We start from the raw sequence: 15,623 nt of genomic DNA on the forward strand, positions 1-15,623 counted from the left end.
AAAACTGGTTAGTTACTGTTACCATCGAAGTAGTTGTTGTAGCTTATACCAACTCTACTAATAAGGAGCTTCTTGTCGCATCTAACCATTTTTTTCAGTGTACGCACGCTCGTGATTAAAAAGTTGCGACTGTACTCTGCTCTGAGTATCGGAGTACCCACTACTCCGACCAGTGGGCGTATCAAGAACACGCATTATATGAGCATACCTAGTTCATTTTCGGGGCACTGACTACGTGAAACGAAGGGCGCTTCGGTCGCATTGATAGCGGTATATATGTTACACTGAAAGTCTCTCAGTGTAGGTAAGTCACCTACCTCTAAAAATATGAAGGAACTGGGGATCAGGCCTGTATGTCGGCTGCTGAGGGCCCCGCGATGTTTCGTTTTTCTTATTCTCTAAAACGTTGTGCACTCTAGCGGCAACTTAGAGATCTACATGGTTAACAGTATAATCTTAAGAACGAGGCTTGAAATATAACTTCGATCGAATTTCACGTGCTGAAGGCGCTCATTTGATCGAACAATTAATAATCATAAATTAAAATAAATATAATTAATAAGCATAAATAAAAATAAATATAATTAATAATCATATATTAAAATAAATATAATTAATAATCTTAAATTAAAATAAATATTAAAATAGCTACATTGGTTTTCATACAATTTTAATTCAATTTAAATTTTTAAAAGTTACAATTACATTCTTGAATTTTGAAAACTTAAAAATCACAAATTCTTCAATTTTCAAGGTTTATATTTTAAAGATATGTAGCTGTAATTTTTTTTAATAGTTCAATTTTGAAGATTTACAATTAAAAATTCTCCAGTTTTCACGATTTACAATTTAAAAATTTTCAATTTTAAAGATATATAAATAAAAATTCTTTAATTATAATATAAAACATCAAAATTACAACATTTTTAATTGTAAAACTTAAAAACACTGGCATAGATTTTGATTTTAAAATTTCGAAATTAAAAACTTTAATTTCAAATGAAAATTACAGATTTTTTAATATACAACTTGAAATTTGCATCATTTTAATTTGTAAATTCTCAAAATTAGAAACTCTTCTATTTTAAAAGAGTTAAAATTGAAAAATCTTGATTTTTGGATTTTGGAAATAAAAAATAATCATTTTTGTTGTTGTGAATCTTTAAAATTCAAGAGTTTTCAATTTTAATTCATTATAATTAAAGTTTTTAATTTAAAAAAATTTACGATTTAAAAATGATACAAATTTCAATTTTGATGATTTATATTCCAAAATTTATCAATTTGGAAAGTTTAAAATTAAAAATTTGACTTTCGAGCTTGAAAATCATAAAATTAAAATCTAAAATTAAAATCTTAAATTTTGAATTTTGGAACTCAAAAGTCAAGGTTTCAATTGTAAATTGTCAAAAGTAAAATTCTTCAATTTTAAAGATTTACAATTAAAAGCTCTGCAATTTTCAAGAACTTTCATTAAAAATTCTTAAATTTCGAAAATATAGAATAAAAAATTATTCCATTTTCAAGATTGAAAATTTAAATTCTTCAATGTTGAAGATTTATAATTGAAAAGTCTTATTTTAAAGATGTATAATCAATAATAATAATTCTTGAAATTTTCTTCCAAATTGAACAATTTTGGAATATGAATCATCAAAATTACAGCATTCCTAATTGTTAAACTTAAAAAGTCTGGCATAGATTTTAATTTTTTAATTTCGAAATTAAAAACTTCAATTTCAAATAAATTTTTAGATAATTTTGAATTGTAAATTCTCAAAATTAGAAACTCTTAAATTTTACAAATGTACGAATAAAAATTCTAAAATTTTGAATTTTGAAAATCAAAAGTCAAGATTTCAATTGTAAATTGTCAAAAGTAAAATTCTTCAATTTTAAGGATTTAAAATTAAAAGATCTGCAATTTTCAAGAACTTTAATTAAAAATACTTAAATTTCGAAAATATAGAATTAAAAATTATTCAATTTTCAAGATTGACAATTTAAAATTCTTCAATTTTGAAGATTTATAATTTAAAAATTTTATTTTAAAGATGCACAAATAATAATTTTTTATATTTTATGATTTTGAAGATCGAAAGTCAAATTTTCAATTCTAAATTTTCCGAATTGATCAATTTTGAAAAAAAATCATCAAAATTACAGCATTTTAAATTGTGAAACTTAAAAAACTTGCATAGATTTTAATTTTTAAATTTCGAAATTAAAATTTCAATTTCAAATGAAAATTACAGATTTTTTAATTGCACAGCTTGAAACTTTCATCATATTGAATTTTAAATTCTCAAAATTAAAAACTCTTCTATTTTAAAAGAGTTAAAATTGAAAATTTATTATTAAAAAATATTTAAAAATTCAAATATGAAAACTCTTAAATTTGAAAGAAGTATAAGTAAAAATTCTCAAATTTTTAATTTTGGAAATCAAAAGTCAAGATTTCAATTGTAAATTGTCAAATGTAAAATTCTTGAATTTTAAAGATTTAAAATTAAAAGTTCTGCAATTTTCTAGAACTTCAAATGAAAATTATTCAATTTTGAAAATATTGAATGAAAAAAATTTTAAGAATTTTAAGAATTTCAAATTGTCAATCTTGAAAATTGTATAATTTTTTATTCTATATTTTCAAAACTTAAGAATTTTTAATATAAGTTCTTGAAAATTGCAGAACTTTTAATTTAAAATCTTAACAATTGAAGTAATTTACTTTTGACAATTAACACTTGAAATCTTGACTTTTGATTTCCAAAATCCAAAAATAAAGAATTTTCAATTTTAACTCTTTTAAAATAGAATGGTTTCTAATTTTGAGAATTTACAATTCAGAATGATGCAATTTTCAAGCTGTATAATTAAAAAATCTAAAATTTTCATTTGAAATTAATTTTTTAATTTCGAAATTTTAAAAATTAAATCTATGCACGTTTTAAGCTTCAAAATTTTAAATGCTGTAGTTTTGATGATTTATATTCCAAAATTGTTCAATTCGAAAGATTTAGAATTCAAAATTTGACTTTCAATCTTCAAAAACATAAAAAAATTTAATTATTATTTATACATCTTTAAAATAAAATTCAAAAATTATAACTCTTAAAAATTGAAGAATTTTAAATTCTGAATCTCGAAAATTGCAGAACTTTTAATTTTAAATCTTCACAATTAAAGAAACTTTTGACAATTTAGAATTTATATCTTGACTTTTGAAAAAAATGAGAATATATTCAATTTTAAAGAGTTTAATTTGAAAACTCTTAAATTTTGAAATTTGGAAATCAAAAGTCAAGATTTCAGGTTTAAATTGTCAAAAGTAAAATTCTTAAATTGTGAAGATTTATAATTTAAAACTCTTATTTTAAAGATGTATAATAAATAATAATTCTTAAATTTTTATGATTTTGAAGATCGAAAGTAAAATTTTCAATTATAAATCTACGAAATTGAACGATTTTGGAATATAAATCACCAAAATTACAGCATTTTAAATTGTGAAACTTGAATCTTCCATAATTTTAAATTGTTGATTCTCAACATTAAAAACTCTTGAATTTTAAAGATATATAAATAAAAATTCCTAAATTTTGAATTTCGGAAATGAAAAGTCAAGATTTCAATTTAAATTGTCAACATTAAAACACTTCGATTTTAAAGATTTTAAATTAATAGTTAGCAATTATTAAGAGTTTCAATTCAAAATTCTTGAATTTTGAAAATATAACATACAAAATATTCAATTTTTAAGATTTTTGAATTGTAAAATCTCAAAATTAAAAACTCTTGCATTTTAAAGATGTATAAATAAAAATTTTGAAGATTTGACCTGAACTTTTTACAAAATTTTTAAAATTTAAGAATTTTTATTTATGCATGGTTGAAATAAAAGAGTTTTTAATTATAAATCTTAAAAATTGGAGAATTTTAAATTCTATATTTTTTAAATTCAAGAATATTCAAATGAAGCTCTTTAAAATTTCAGAACTTTTAATTTTAAATCTTCTTAACTGAAGAGTTAAAATTTTGATAATTTACAATTGATAACGCGGCTTTTGATTTCCAAAATTAAAAATTAACACTTTTTTGTGCATCTTTAAAATTCAAGAGTTTCCAAATTTTAACTGTTTAAAATTTTTAAGTATTCATATTTCATTTTGAATTGTAAATTAAAAAAAAAAAAACTTTCATTTTAAATAATTAAAATTGAAAACTCTTGAATTTTAAACATGTACAAAAAAATTCGAATTTTGGAAATCAATAGTCAAATTTTCAGTTGTAAGTCGACAACATTAAAACTCTTCAATTTTGAAGCTCTTCAAAATTGCAGAAATTTTACTTTTAAATCTTCACCATTAAAAAGTTTCAGTTTTAACAATTTATAATTGAAAACTTAACTTGATATCCAAAATTAATTTTTTTTACATCTTTAAAATTCAAGAGTTTTTAATTGTAATTCTTTAAAATTAAAGAGTTTTTAATTTCGAGTATTTACAATTGAAACTGACGTGTGAATTCTCAAAAATAAAAACTACAATTTAAAAATATTTAAATTGAAAAACCAACAGTCAAGTTTTCAATTGTAAATTGTCAAAATTAAAACTCTTCGCTTTTGAAGATTTAAAATTAAAAGTTCTGCAATTTTGAAGAATTTTAATTGAAAATTTTTGAATTTTGAAAATATAGAATTAAAAATTATTCAATTTTCAAAATTGGGAATTTTAAGCTCTTCAATTTTACAGATTTACAATTAAAAATTCTTTTATATTAGAGATATATGAAAAAAATTCTTGAATTTGGATTATTTTGCAAAAAGTCAAATTTTCAATTCTAAATTTTCCAAATTTATAATTTTTGGGATATAAATCATCAAAATTACAGAATTTTAAATTTTCAAACTAAGATCTTGCATAAATTTTAATTTTTAAAATTAAAAACTGGAATTTGAAATAAAAATTACAGCTTTTTTTTAAATTTTAGAACTTGAAACTTCCATCATTTTTAAATCGTAAATTTTCCAAATTAAAAACTTTAATTTTAAAGAAATAAAATTTTAAAGATTCACAAAAAAATGTAATTTTTTAATTTTGGAAACCAAAATTAAAACTTTTCAATTTTGAAGATTTAAAATTAAAATTTCTGTAATTTTGAAGAATTTCAATTGAAAATTCTGGAATTTTGAAAATATAGAATTAAAAATTATTTTGTAAAAAGTCAAATTTTCCCTTCTAAATTTCCCAAATTGATAATTTTTGTGATATAAATCATCAAAATTGCAGAATTTTTAATTGCCAAACTCAAAATTTGCATAAATTTTAATTTTTGAATTTTAAATCTAAATTACAGATTTTAAAAATTTTAGAACTTGAAACTTGCATCATTTTTAAATTGTAAATTTTCAAAATTAAAAACTCTTTAATTTTAAAGAATTAAAATTAAAACTCTTCAATTTTGAAGATTTGAAATTAAAAGTTCCTCAATTTTTAAGAAATTCAATTGAAAATTCTTAAATTTTGAAAATATAGAATTAAAAATTATTCAATTTTCAAGATGTACAATTTAAAATTCTTCAATTTTGAAGATTTATAATTAAAAACTCTTTTATATTAGAGATATATGAAAAAAAATCCTAAATTTGGATTATTTTGTAAAAAGTCCAATTTTCCAAATTGACCATTTTTGGAATATAAATCATAAAAATTACAGAATTTTTAATTGCTAAACTCAAAACTTGCATACATTTTAATTTTTTAATTTTTTAATAAAAAAATTGAGTTTTAAATAAAAATTACAGATTTTTAAAATTTTATAACTTGAAACTTGCATCATTTTTAAATCGTAAATTTTCAAAATTAAAAACTCTTTAATTTTAATCAATTAAAATTGAAAACTCTTTGAATTTTAAAGATATTTTTGAAATGAAAATTCAAGCTTTCAATTGTTAATTGTCAAAATTAAAACTCGAAAATTTTGAAAAATTAAAATTAAAAGTTCTGCGATTTTTAAGAACTTCAATTAAAAACTCCTGAATTTTTAAAATTTAGAATTAAAAACTATTTAATTTTTCAGAAATACAATTTAAAGTTATACAATTTATAATTCTTCAATTTTGAAGATTTATAATTAAAAATTCTTTTATATTATAGATATATGAAAAAAATCTTAAATTTTGATTATTTCGTAGAAAGTCAAATTTTAAATTAGAAATTTTCTAAATTGATAATTTTTGGAATATAAATCATCTAAATTACGAAATTTTCAATTGCCAGACTCAAAACTAGCATAAATTTTAATTTTTAAATTTCAAAATTACAAACTTGAATTTGAAATCAAAATTACAGATTTTTAAAATTTTAGAACTTGAAACATTTATCATTTTAAATCATGAATTCTGAAAATTAAAAACTCTTTAATTTTAATGAATTAAAATTGAAAACTCTTGAATTTCAAAGATTCACAAAAAAAATTAATTTTTAATTAGATTAATTAATTAAATTTTTCTAGTCAATTTTTCAATTTTAAATTGTCTAAATGAAAACTCTTCAATTTTGAAGATTTAAAATTAAAAGATCTGCAATTTTTAAAAACTTCAATTGAAAATTCTTGAATTTTGAAAATCTAGAAATAAAAATTTTTCATTTTTATTCTGTAAAAAGTCAAGTCAAATTGTCAACCAAAAAATAAACATATTTTCAAATCTTATAAAATTTTCTGTAAAATCTATTTAAAAAATGTTGAAAAATGTAAATATAGATTATTATATACATATTGTATATTTTTAATTGCATTATATTATGTGATATGAAATTAGCGACATTTCAAGTGATTCGATAGATTTTTCTTTAAAAAATTTATCTGAAAATAAATTCACTGTCATTTTCCCAATTATTATTTATAATAAATAATAATACTTACAAATCCAGAGTCGCAAAGTACAGCCTCAATAATTCCAGCGACAAAAGACGCACAATTTAAACTGCCTTTGTCCTTTGGAACGGAGACAAATTTATTGACCAAGGATTCCTTTTCGATAATATAATAAGTGCGTTCATCATCATTAGCGTGTTCTAATTTGTCGGCTTCTTTGCCAAATAGGGATTTCCAAAGTGTGCTTTTGACAAAAAGAAGCGCGCTCAGTAATTTTATTTCTCGTTTACCACCCTTTTCGCGAACAATCAGAAGATCCGTTACTCGATGGCCCACTTCCATTCCCAATTCAGATAATCTGAAATTTTATAATCCAGGATTTTGTAAATCGAAAATTCCAATTAAGAAATTTTAGTTCTACAAATTTATTTCCTAAAGAGAAACTTTTTCTTAAATTGCACCATTCAATTTTCAGTTCAAATATTTAATTTTCAGCCAAGGAAAAGGGAATTTTCAACAAAATAACTAGATTTTTAACCAAAGTAAATGTTTTATTGTCCATAGAGAAAAAAATTCAATCCTAAATTTTTTATTTTGAAAGCAAAAAAAACCCCATTAATTTTATATAAAAAAGCTCAATTTTCCACTAAATAAATTCGGTGTAATTTAAAAAAAATAATAAATTCCAACTAAATTAATTAATTTTCAACTCAAAAAGATTAATTTTCAAGCAAAAATGAAATAGTTTCATTTTTTAATAATAAAAAAATTCAAACTGAAAAAAATGTTTTTTTTTATGAAAATAGTGAAATTTTCAACAAAAAATGATGATTAATCAACTAAAAAATTAATTTGAATCCTTCACCAAAAAAGATTCATTTTGAAAGTAAAAAGAAATATTTTATAATCTATGAAGAAAAAAAATTCAATCCTAAATTTTTGAATTTGAAACAAAAAAAAAACAATTAATTTTATATAAAAAAGCTCAATTTTCCACTAAATAAATTCAGTGTAATTTAAAAAAAAAACTAATTTTCAACTCAAAAAGATCAATTTTCAAGCAAAATGAAATAGTTTCATTTTTTAATAATAAAAAAATCAAACTGAAAAATGTTTTTTTTTTAAATCAAAATAGTGAAATTTTCAACAAAAAATTATGAATAACCAATTAAAAAATTAATTTGTAAGAAATTAGTGTAATTTTCTAATAAACAGTTAAATTTTATAATTAATTCTTTAATTTTAGAGCCGAAAATACAAATTTTGTACAAAAATAATTGAATTTTCAATCAAAAATGACGAATTTTCAGCCGAAGAGAATAATCTTCAGCTATATAAAATAAATTTTCAACAAATAGTGCAATAGATTGATACTTCCTCTAAAAAATATTTTAATTTTCAATCAAATACAGTTTAATTAAACAAAATATTATGAATTTTCAAAAAAATAATTGAATCCTACACCAAAATAGATTAATTTTAAAACCGAAAAAAAATATTTCATAGTCCATAATGAAAGAATTACAATCCTACATTTTTAAATTTGAAAGCAAAAAAAAAACAATTTTATATAAAAAAAGCTTAATTTTTCATTAAATAAATTAATTTTCAACTCAAAAAGATCAATTTTCAAGCAAAAATGAAATAGTTATATTTTTTATAATAAAAAAATTTCAAACTGAAAAAAATGCTTTTTTTTTTGCAAAATAGTGAAATTTTCAACAAAAAATTATGAATAATCAAATAAAAAATTAATTTGTTAAAAAAGTAGTGTAACTTTCTAACAGACAGTTAAATTTTTTAATTAATTCTTTAATTTTAGAGCTGAAAATACAAATTTTGTACAAAAATAGTTGAATTTTCAATCAAAAATGACGAATTTTCAGCCGAAGAGAATAATCTTCAGCTATATAAAATAAATTTTCAACAAATAGTGCAATAGATTGATACTTCCTCTAAAAAATATTTTAATTTTCAATCAAATACAGTTTAATTAAACAAAATATTATGAATTTTCAAAAAAAAAATTGAATCCTACACCAAAATAGATTAATTTTAAAACCGAAAAAAAATATTTCATAGTCCATAATGAAAGAATTACAATCCTACATTTTTGAATTTGAAAGAAAAAAAAACAATTAATTTTATAAAAAATAGCTTCATTTTTCAATAATAAAAAAATTCAATCTAAAAAAAAGATGCTTTTTTTTAACAAAATAGTGAAATTTTCAACAAAAAATGATGAATAATCAACTAAAAAATTAATTTGAATGCTTTTGATTCATTTTGACAGGAAAAATAAATATTTTATAAAAAAACATATAATTTTATATAAAAAAAGCTAAATTTTACACTAAATAAATTTGGTGTCATTAAAAAAAAACGTATTTTCAACTCAAGATATTAATTTTCCACTCAAAAAGATCAATTTTCAAGCAAAAATGAAATCGTTTCATTTTTTAATAATAAAAAAATTAAATCTAAAAAAAAGATGATTTTTTAACAAAATAGTGAAATTTTCAACAAAAAATGATGAATAATCAACTAAAAATTAATTTGTAAGAAAGTAGTGTAATTTTTTAAGAAAGAGTTAAATATTCTAACAAATTCTTTAATTTTAGAGCCGAAAAATATAATATATGATATACTTCCTCTAAAAAATATTTCAATTTACCATAAAAAACAATTTAATTAAACAGAAAAAATTGAATTTTCAACTAAACATTCGAATCCTTCAGCAAAAAAGATTAATTTTCGAACCAAAAAGATAAATTTTGAAGCAAAAGAATTGGATTTTAAACCTAAAAGGATTTTATAGTCCATGAAAAAAATTTTATTCAAAATGATTGAATTTTAAAGCAAAAAAAGCTATTTTCTATAAAAAGCTGAATTTTCTACCAGAAGAATTGAATGATAAATAATGAAAAACAACGAGTTTTCGACGAAATAATTAATTAATGATGAATTAAAAAGATCAATTTTCCAAAAAAAAATAAAAGTTTGATTTTTTATAATAAAACAATTAATTTTCAACAAAAAACATTAATTTGTACCAAAGTAGCTCAACTTTTGAACAATCAGTTGAATTTTCTACCAAATTCTTGCATTTTCAAGCCGAAAAATACGAATTTTGTATAAGATAGTCGAATTTTCAACTAAAAATTCTAAATTTTCAACAAAATAGTTAAATTTTCAACCAAAGAGATGAATCTTCATCTAAAAAAAAATCAATTCTAAACAAGAGGTGTAATATCTGATATTTCATCTGAAAAATATTTCAATTATCAATCAAAAATAGTTTAATTAATAAGATTAGTTTTCAAACCAAAAAAAGAAATTAAAAAAAATTGGATTTTAACCAAAGAAATATTTTATAGTTTATAAAGGAAAAAATTCAAAATTGCTGAATTTTCAAGCAAAAATAAAAATAATTTTCTTTAAAAAAATCGGAACTTTCTACCAAAATACTTGAATTATTAATAACAAAAAAAACGAGTTTTCAACGCAATAAGTTAATTTTCAAACCATAAGGAAAAAATTTAATTAAAAATTGTTCGATTTAAAAAAAACCAACTAATTTCTTATAAAAAAAACTGAATTTTATACCAAAATAACTGAATTAGCAACAACACCGAAACGAGTTTTCAACCTAATAAATTAATTTTCAAATCAAGAAGATAAATTTTCAAGCAAAAATGAAACAGTTTCATTTTTTAATAATTAAAAAATTATTTTTCGTAGAAAAATGAATTTTTAAGAAAATAGGGTAATTTTCAAATAAAATAGTAAATCATCAACTCAAAAAAATAATTTGTAATAAAGTAGCTAAACTTATGAAAAAAAAACAGTTGAATTTTCTAACAATTTCTTTAATTTTCAATCAACAACAGTTTAATTAAATTCTATATTTAAATTTAAATTTAAATTTAAATTTCTGGAATATAAATTCTCAACAGCAAAAAAGAAAAGGAACTTTGGAACAGTTGAATTTTCCAAGAAATTCTGAAATTTTCAAGCCGAAAATACGAATTTTGTACAAAATAGTTGAATTTTCAATTAAATAGTTAAATTTTGAACCAAAGAGATGAATCTTCAGCTAAAAAAATCAATTCTCAACGAAAAGTGCAATAGTTGATATTTCTTTTAAAAAATGTTTTCATTTTCATTTAAAAACAGTTTAATTTAACCGAAAATTATGAACTTTCAACAAAATATTTTAAACCTTTATCAGATCAAATTAATTTTCGGCCCCCAAAAAAAGAAATTTTCAACCAAAGTTGGATTTTAAACCAACAAATATTTTATAGTTTATAAAAAAAAAACTTTAATTCAAAATTTTTGGATTTTCGAGAAAAAAAATAATTTTCTATAAAAAAGCTTAATTTATTGACAAAAGAATTGAATTATCAACAAACAAAGAAAATAGTTTTTAAAAAATAAATAAATTTTCAACTCAAACTAAATTTTAAAGCAAAAACGAAACAGTTTTATTTTTTAATAATGAAAAAATTATCTTTCAACCAAAAAATTATTTTTTAACAAAATAGTGCAATTTTCAAATAAAATGACAAATCATCAACTAGAAAAAATTGTTTGTAAGAAGTAGCTAAACTTTTGAACAAATAGTTAAAGTTACTACCAAATTCTTGAATTTCTAAGCCGAAAATACGAATTTTTAACGAAATATTTGAATTCTTCACCAAAAAAGATTAATTTTCGACCAAAAAAAAGGAATTTTAAACTAGAGTTATATTTCAAACCAACGATGATTTGATAGTTTATAAATAAAAAATTTTAATTCTCATTTTTTCATGATAAAAAAATTAATTTTTAACAAAAGAGTGAAATTTTCAACGAAAATCATAAATCGTCAACTAAAAAATTAATTTGTAAGAAAGTAGCTAAACTTCTAAACAAATAGTTGAATTTTCTACCGAATTTTTGAATTTTCAAGTCGAAAATACGAATTTTGAACAAAAACATTGAATAGTAGAATTAAACAGAAAATTATGAATTTTCAACAATATATTTGAATCCTTCAACCAAATAAATTAATTTTCAGCTCAAAAAGATACATTTTCAAGCAAAAATTATATAGTTTCGTTCTTAAATAAAAAAAATTAATTATTACCCAAAAAAATGAATTTTTTTAACAAAACAGTAAAATTTACAACTAAAATTATGAATAATCAACTGAACAAAAAAAATTGTAAGAAAGTAACTCAATTTTTGAACAAATAGTTTAATTTTCTATCAAAATCTTGAATTTTCGAACTCAAAATACAAATATTGTACAAAATTGTTGAATTTTCAACCAAAGAAATTAATTTTTAAGTAAAATGTCAAGTAAAAAAATTAATTTTCAACTTAAAAAAATAAATTGTCAAGCAAAAATGAAATAATTTTTTTCTTAAATAAAAAATATGATTTAAAAAAATTAGCTTTTATAGAAATAGTGAAAATTTCAACTAAAATGATAAATCGTTAACCAAAAAAATTAATTTGTAAGAAAGCAGTGCAACTTTTGAACAAATAGTTGATTTTTCTACCAAATTCTTGAATTTTGAAGCCGAAAAGACAAATTTTTAACAACATTGTTCAATTTTCAACCCAAAAATATGAATTTTTTACAAAAAGGTTCATTTATACAAGAAAAACGTTTGAATTTTCAACAAAATACTTTAATTTTCAACTGAATAGTTACATTTTTTACCAAAAAAGATTAAATATTTGCCAAAACAGCTGAGTTTTCAAACCGAAAAGATGGATTTTCAGCCTGAATGTTAATTTACAACCAATCCTATAAATTTTCTAGATAATATTAAAATTTGAAAACAAGTGGTTGAATTTTCAACTAAAATGGTGATTATTTAACCAAAAAAATGATTTTTTTTCCACAAATTTGTTCAATTTCGGACAAAATAATTGAAAAAGACGAATTTTCTACAAAAAAAGTTAAATTTTTAACGAAAAATTTACATTTTTAGCCAACAAATATAAGTTTTTTAACAAAAAAAAAATGAATTTCCAAACTAAAAAGATGAATTTTCAACCTAAATTAATAAATCTTCAACTAGAAAAATGTTTTTTTTAAAGTAGTTCAACTTTTAAACGAACACGTGAATTTTCTGCCAAATTTTATAATTTTCAAACCGAAAATAAGAATTTTTTACAAAAAGTTGAATTTTCAACCCGAGAAAGTGAATTTTCAACAAAAAAAAACGAGTTTTAACAAAACATTCGAATCCTCAACAAAAAAGATCAACTTTCGACCAAATAGTTCAATTTTCAACAAAAAAAAACTTTAATTTTTAACAAAAGTTCTGAATTTTCAAGCCGAAAAGACGAATTTTTGAAAAAATAGTTAAATTTTCAATCAAATATGTATATTTAGTTATGTTTTTTATCAAAAAGATGACATTTTTACCAATAGAGATGAATTTTCAAATCAAAACGACAAATTTTCCACAAAAACGTTGTATTTTTAACTCAAAAATATGAATTTATAACAAAAAAGTTCATTTATACAAAAAAACAGATTAATTTTCAACACAATACTCAAATTTTCAACTAAAATTATGATTCTTCGAAAAAAAAAATATATTTTTTTGTATAAATTATTTCAATTTTCGACCAAGTGGTTGAGTTTTCAAATAAAAAAGGATGAATTATGAAGCCAAAAAGGCGATTTTTCTACAATAAAGTTAATTTTTCAACCAAATAGTTACATTTTTTACCAAAAAGACGAGTTTTCAATTTAAAAATACGTACTTTTCACAAAATAGTTCAATGTTTTAACCCGGAAATATGAATTTGCATTTAAAAAGTTCATGAGTATTTTTCTTTCAAATAATTTAAAAAAATATAAAATTATTTTCAAATAATTAATATTCAAATACCAGCATTTTAATCCTGTGATACTTTTAACATAGAATATTTTATAAACGGAATAAATCAGTATTTCATTTACAAATTAAAAATTTTCAAATTTATTAATTTATTGAAGGAAAATTCTCTTCTACTATAAAAGATGTTTTTTTAAAAACAAAATACTGGAATTTTCAACAAAATAATTGAATTTTTAATATAATAGTTGAAAATTTTGAACTAAAAACACAAATTCCTAACAATAAAGTGCCATAGTTTAGATTTTAATAAAAAAAAAGAATAAAAATTATACCACAAAAGGATAGAATTTTAAAACCAAAAAGACAAATTTCCAACAAATAAGGATTTTTAACTCAAAAAATAAATAAAAGTTTATCTAAATTATTGAACTTTCAAACCAGAAGACAAATTTTCTTTACAAAAATTGAACTTTCAAACAAAAAATATAACTTTTCAGCAAAAAATTAATATTCTACGAAACTGATGCATTTTTACCCTACAAAAATGGAATTTCAAACTAAAAAATTATTTTTTTACAAAAAAAGTCGAATTTTCAACTAAAAAATATAAATCTTACAAAATGGAAAAGTTACTTTTTCTGTTGAAAAATTAATTATAACGAAAAAAAATTTCTACAAAAAAGATTGAATTTTCACTCCAAAAAGAAGAATTTTTAACAAACAGAGATGAATTTTTAACAAAAAATTTGAATTCTCTACCAAAGAGTTGCATTTTTATCCAAAAAATATTAAATTTTTTACAAAAACAAATGCATTTGTAATAAATAAATATCAATTTTTTAGAAGTGTAATTTTCATCCAGAAAAGATTTTAGTTCATTTTTCAACACCAAAATATACATTTTAAATAAAAAGTAAATTTTCTACGAAATAGTTTAATTTTCAAGAAAATAGTATAATAGCTTAATTTATAACCAAAAAGTTGCATTTTTATCAATAAAAGATGTGATTTCTGCCAAAGCAGATGAAATTTAAAATAAAAGATAAATTTTCCAAAAAAGAGTTGAATTTTCAATCGAAAAGTTACATTTTTATTCAAGAGAGATGAAATTTTTCCTAAAACAGACGAATTAAACAAAAAAAAAACTTTAAAAAATAGTTAAGTTTTCATCCAGAGAAAATTCTAGTTCACTTTCTAAGACCAAAATAAGAATTATAAACAATTTGCAACCAAAACAAATGTCTTTTTAAGAAAACTTCGTAAATAAAAGGTCATTTAGTTTGAGGTTATGTCTACGGTCCAAACAATTTTTCACATTAAAATTTTAATTTTGCAATAAAATTTCTTGAAATAATTTCAAACTTACTTGTTTTGGAGTTCAGGTACGGTGTAAACTCGATTTTGACAATATTGCACAAGTTCTGAAAAAAGGAGAGCAAAACAACTCAAGCTAACCTCTCCTTTGCCTTTACTGAGCGATTTATCGAGAATACTAGTTCGCGGACGAACTACCGATATCGTTATAGAAGACATGATTCTAACTTATTCCAAAATTAAATAAAACTTTTATTTTTAACCACAAATCTCTAAAAATTATCACAATTTTGACACCTGTCAAACTTCGAACATCTCTGCTTCGACCTCTTTCGTTTACTGTTCGTCCTCCAATAGAAACGTCAGTTCACAAGAAGAATTCATGGGATTGGTTGTTCTAGATACGAAACTGAGCGCGCGTAGTTCAAATACTTTAAATGAAATTATCGAGAATGCCCTTACCAAACCAGTTAAATTTTTTTTTTTAATTTTCTATTAAATCTGTTCAAATTATTTGACCGAATATGTTAAATAATAGAAAAATTTGACTCGATAATTACTTGCTTATTTTTTAGGTACAATTAT

General features: G+C 20.5%; 1 protein-coding gene across 1 annotated transcript in view; it reads right to left on the reverse strand.

Annotated features, from left to right (window-relative positions):
• Positions 1-15,385, reverse strand: part of LOC117176357 (trafficking protein particle complex subunit 5) — a 16,307-nt gene extending 922 nt beyond the window's left edge. The window contains exons 1-2 of the mRNA XM_033366599.1: positions 15,091-15,385; positions 6,925-7,234 (exon numbers count right to left, since the gene is read on the reverse strand). Coding sequence (XP_033222490.1) covers positions 6,925-7,234; positions 15,091-15,257 — 477 coding nt within the window. The 5' untranslated portion in view covers positions 15,258-15,385. The remainder of the gene's footprint in view (positions 1-6,924; positions 7,235-15,090) is intronic.
• Positions 15,386-15,623: the final 238 nt, after the last annotated feature.

The sequence above is a fragment of the Belonocnema kinseyi genome, chromosome 7 (assembly GCF_010883055.1).
Source record: "Belonocnema kinseyi isolate 2016_QV_RU_SX_M_011 chromosome 7, B_treatae_v1, whole genome shotgun sequence".
In the NCBI taxonomy this organism is placed as follows: Eukaryota; Metazoa; Arthropoda; class Insecta; order Hymenoptera; family Cynipidae; genus Belonocnema; species Belonocnema kinseyi.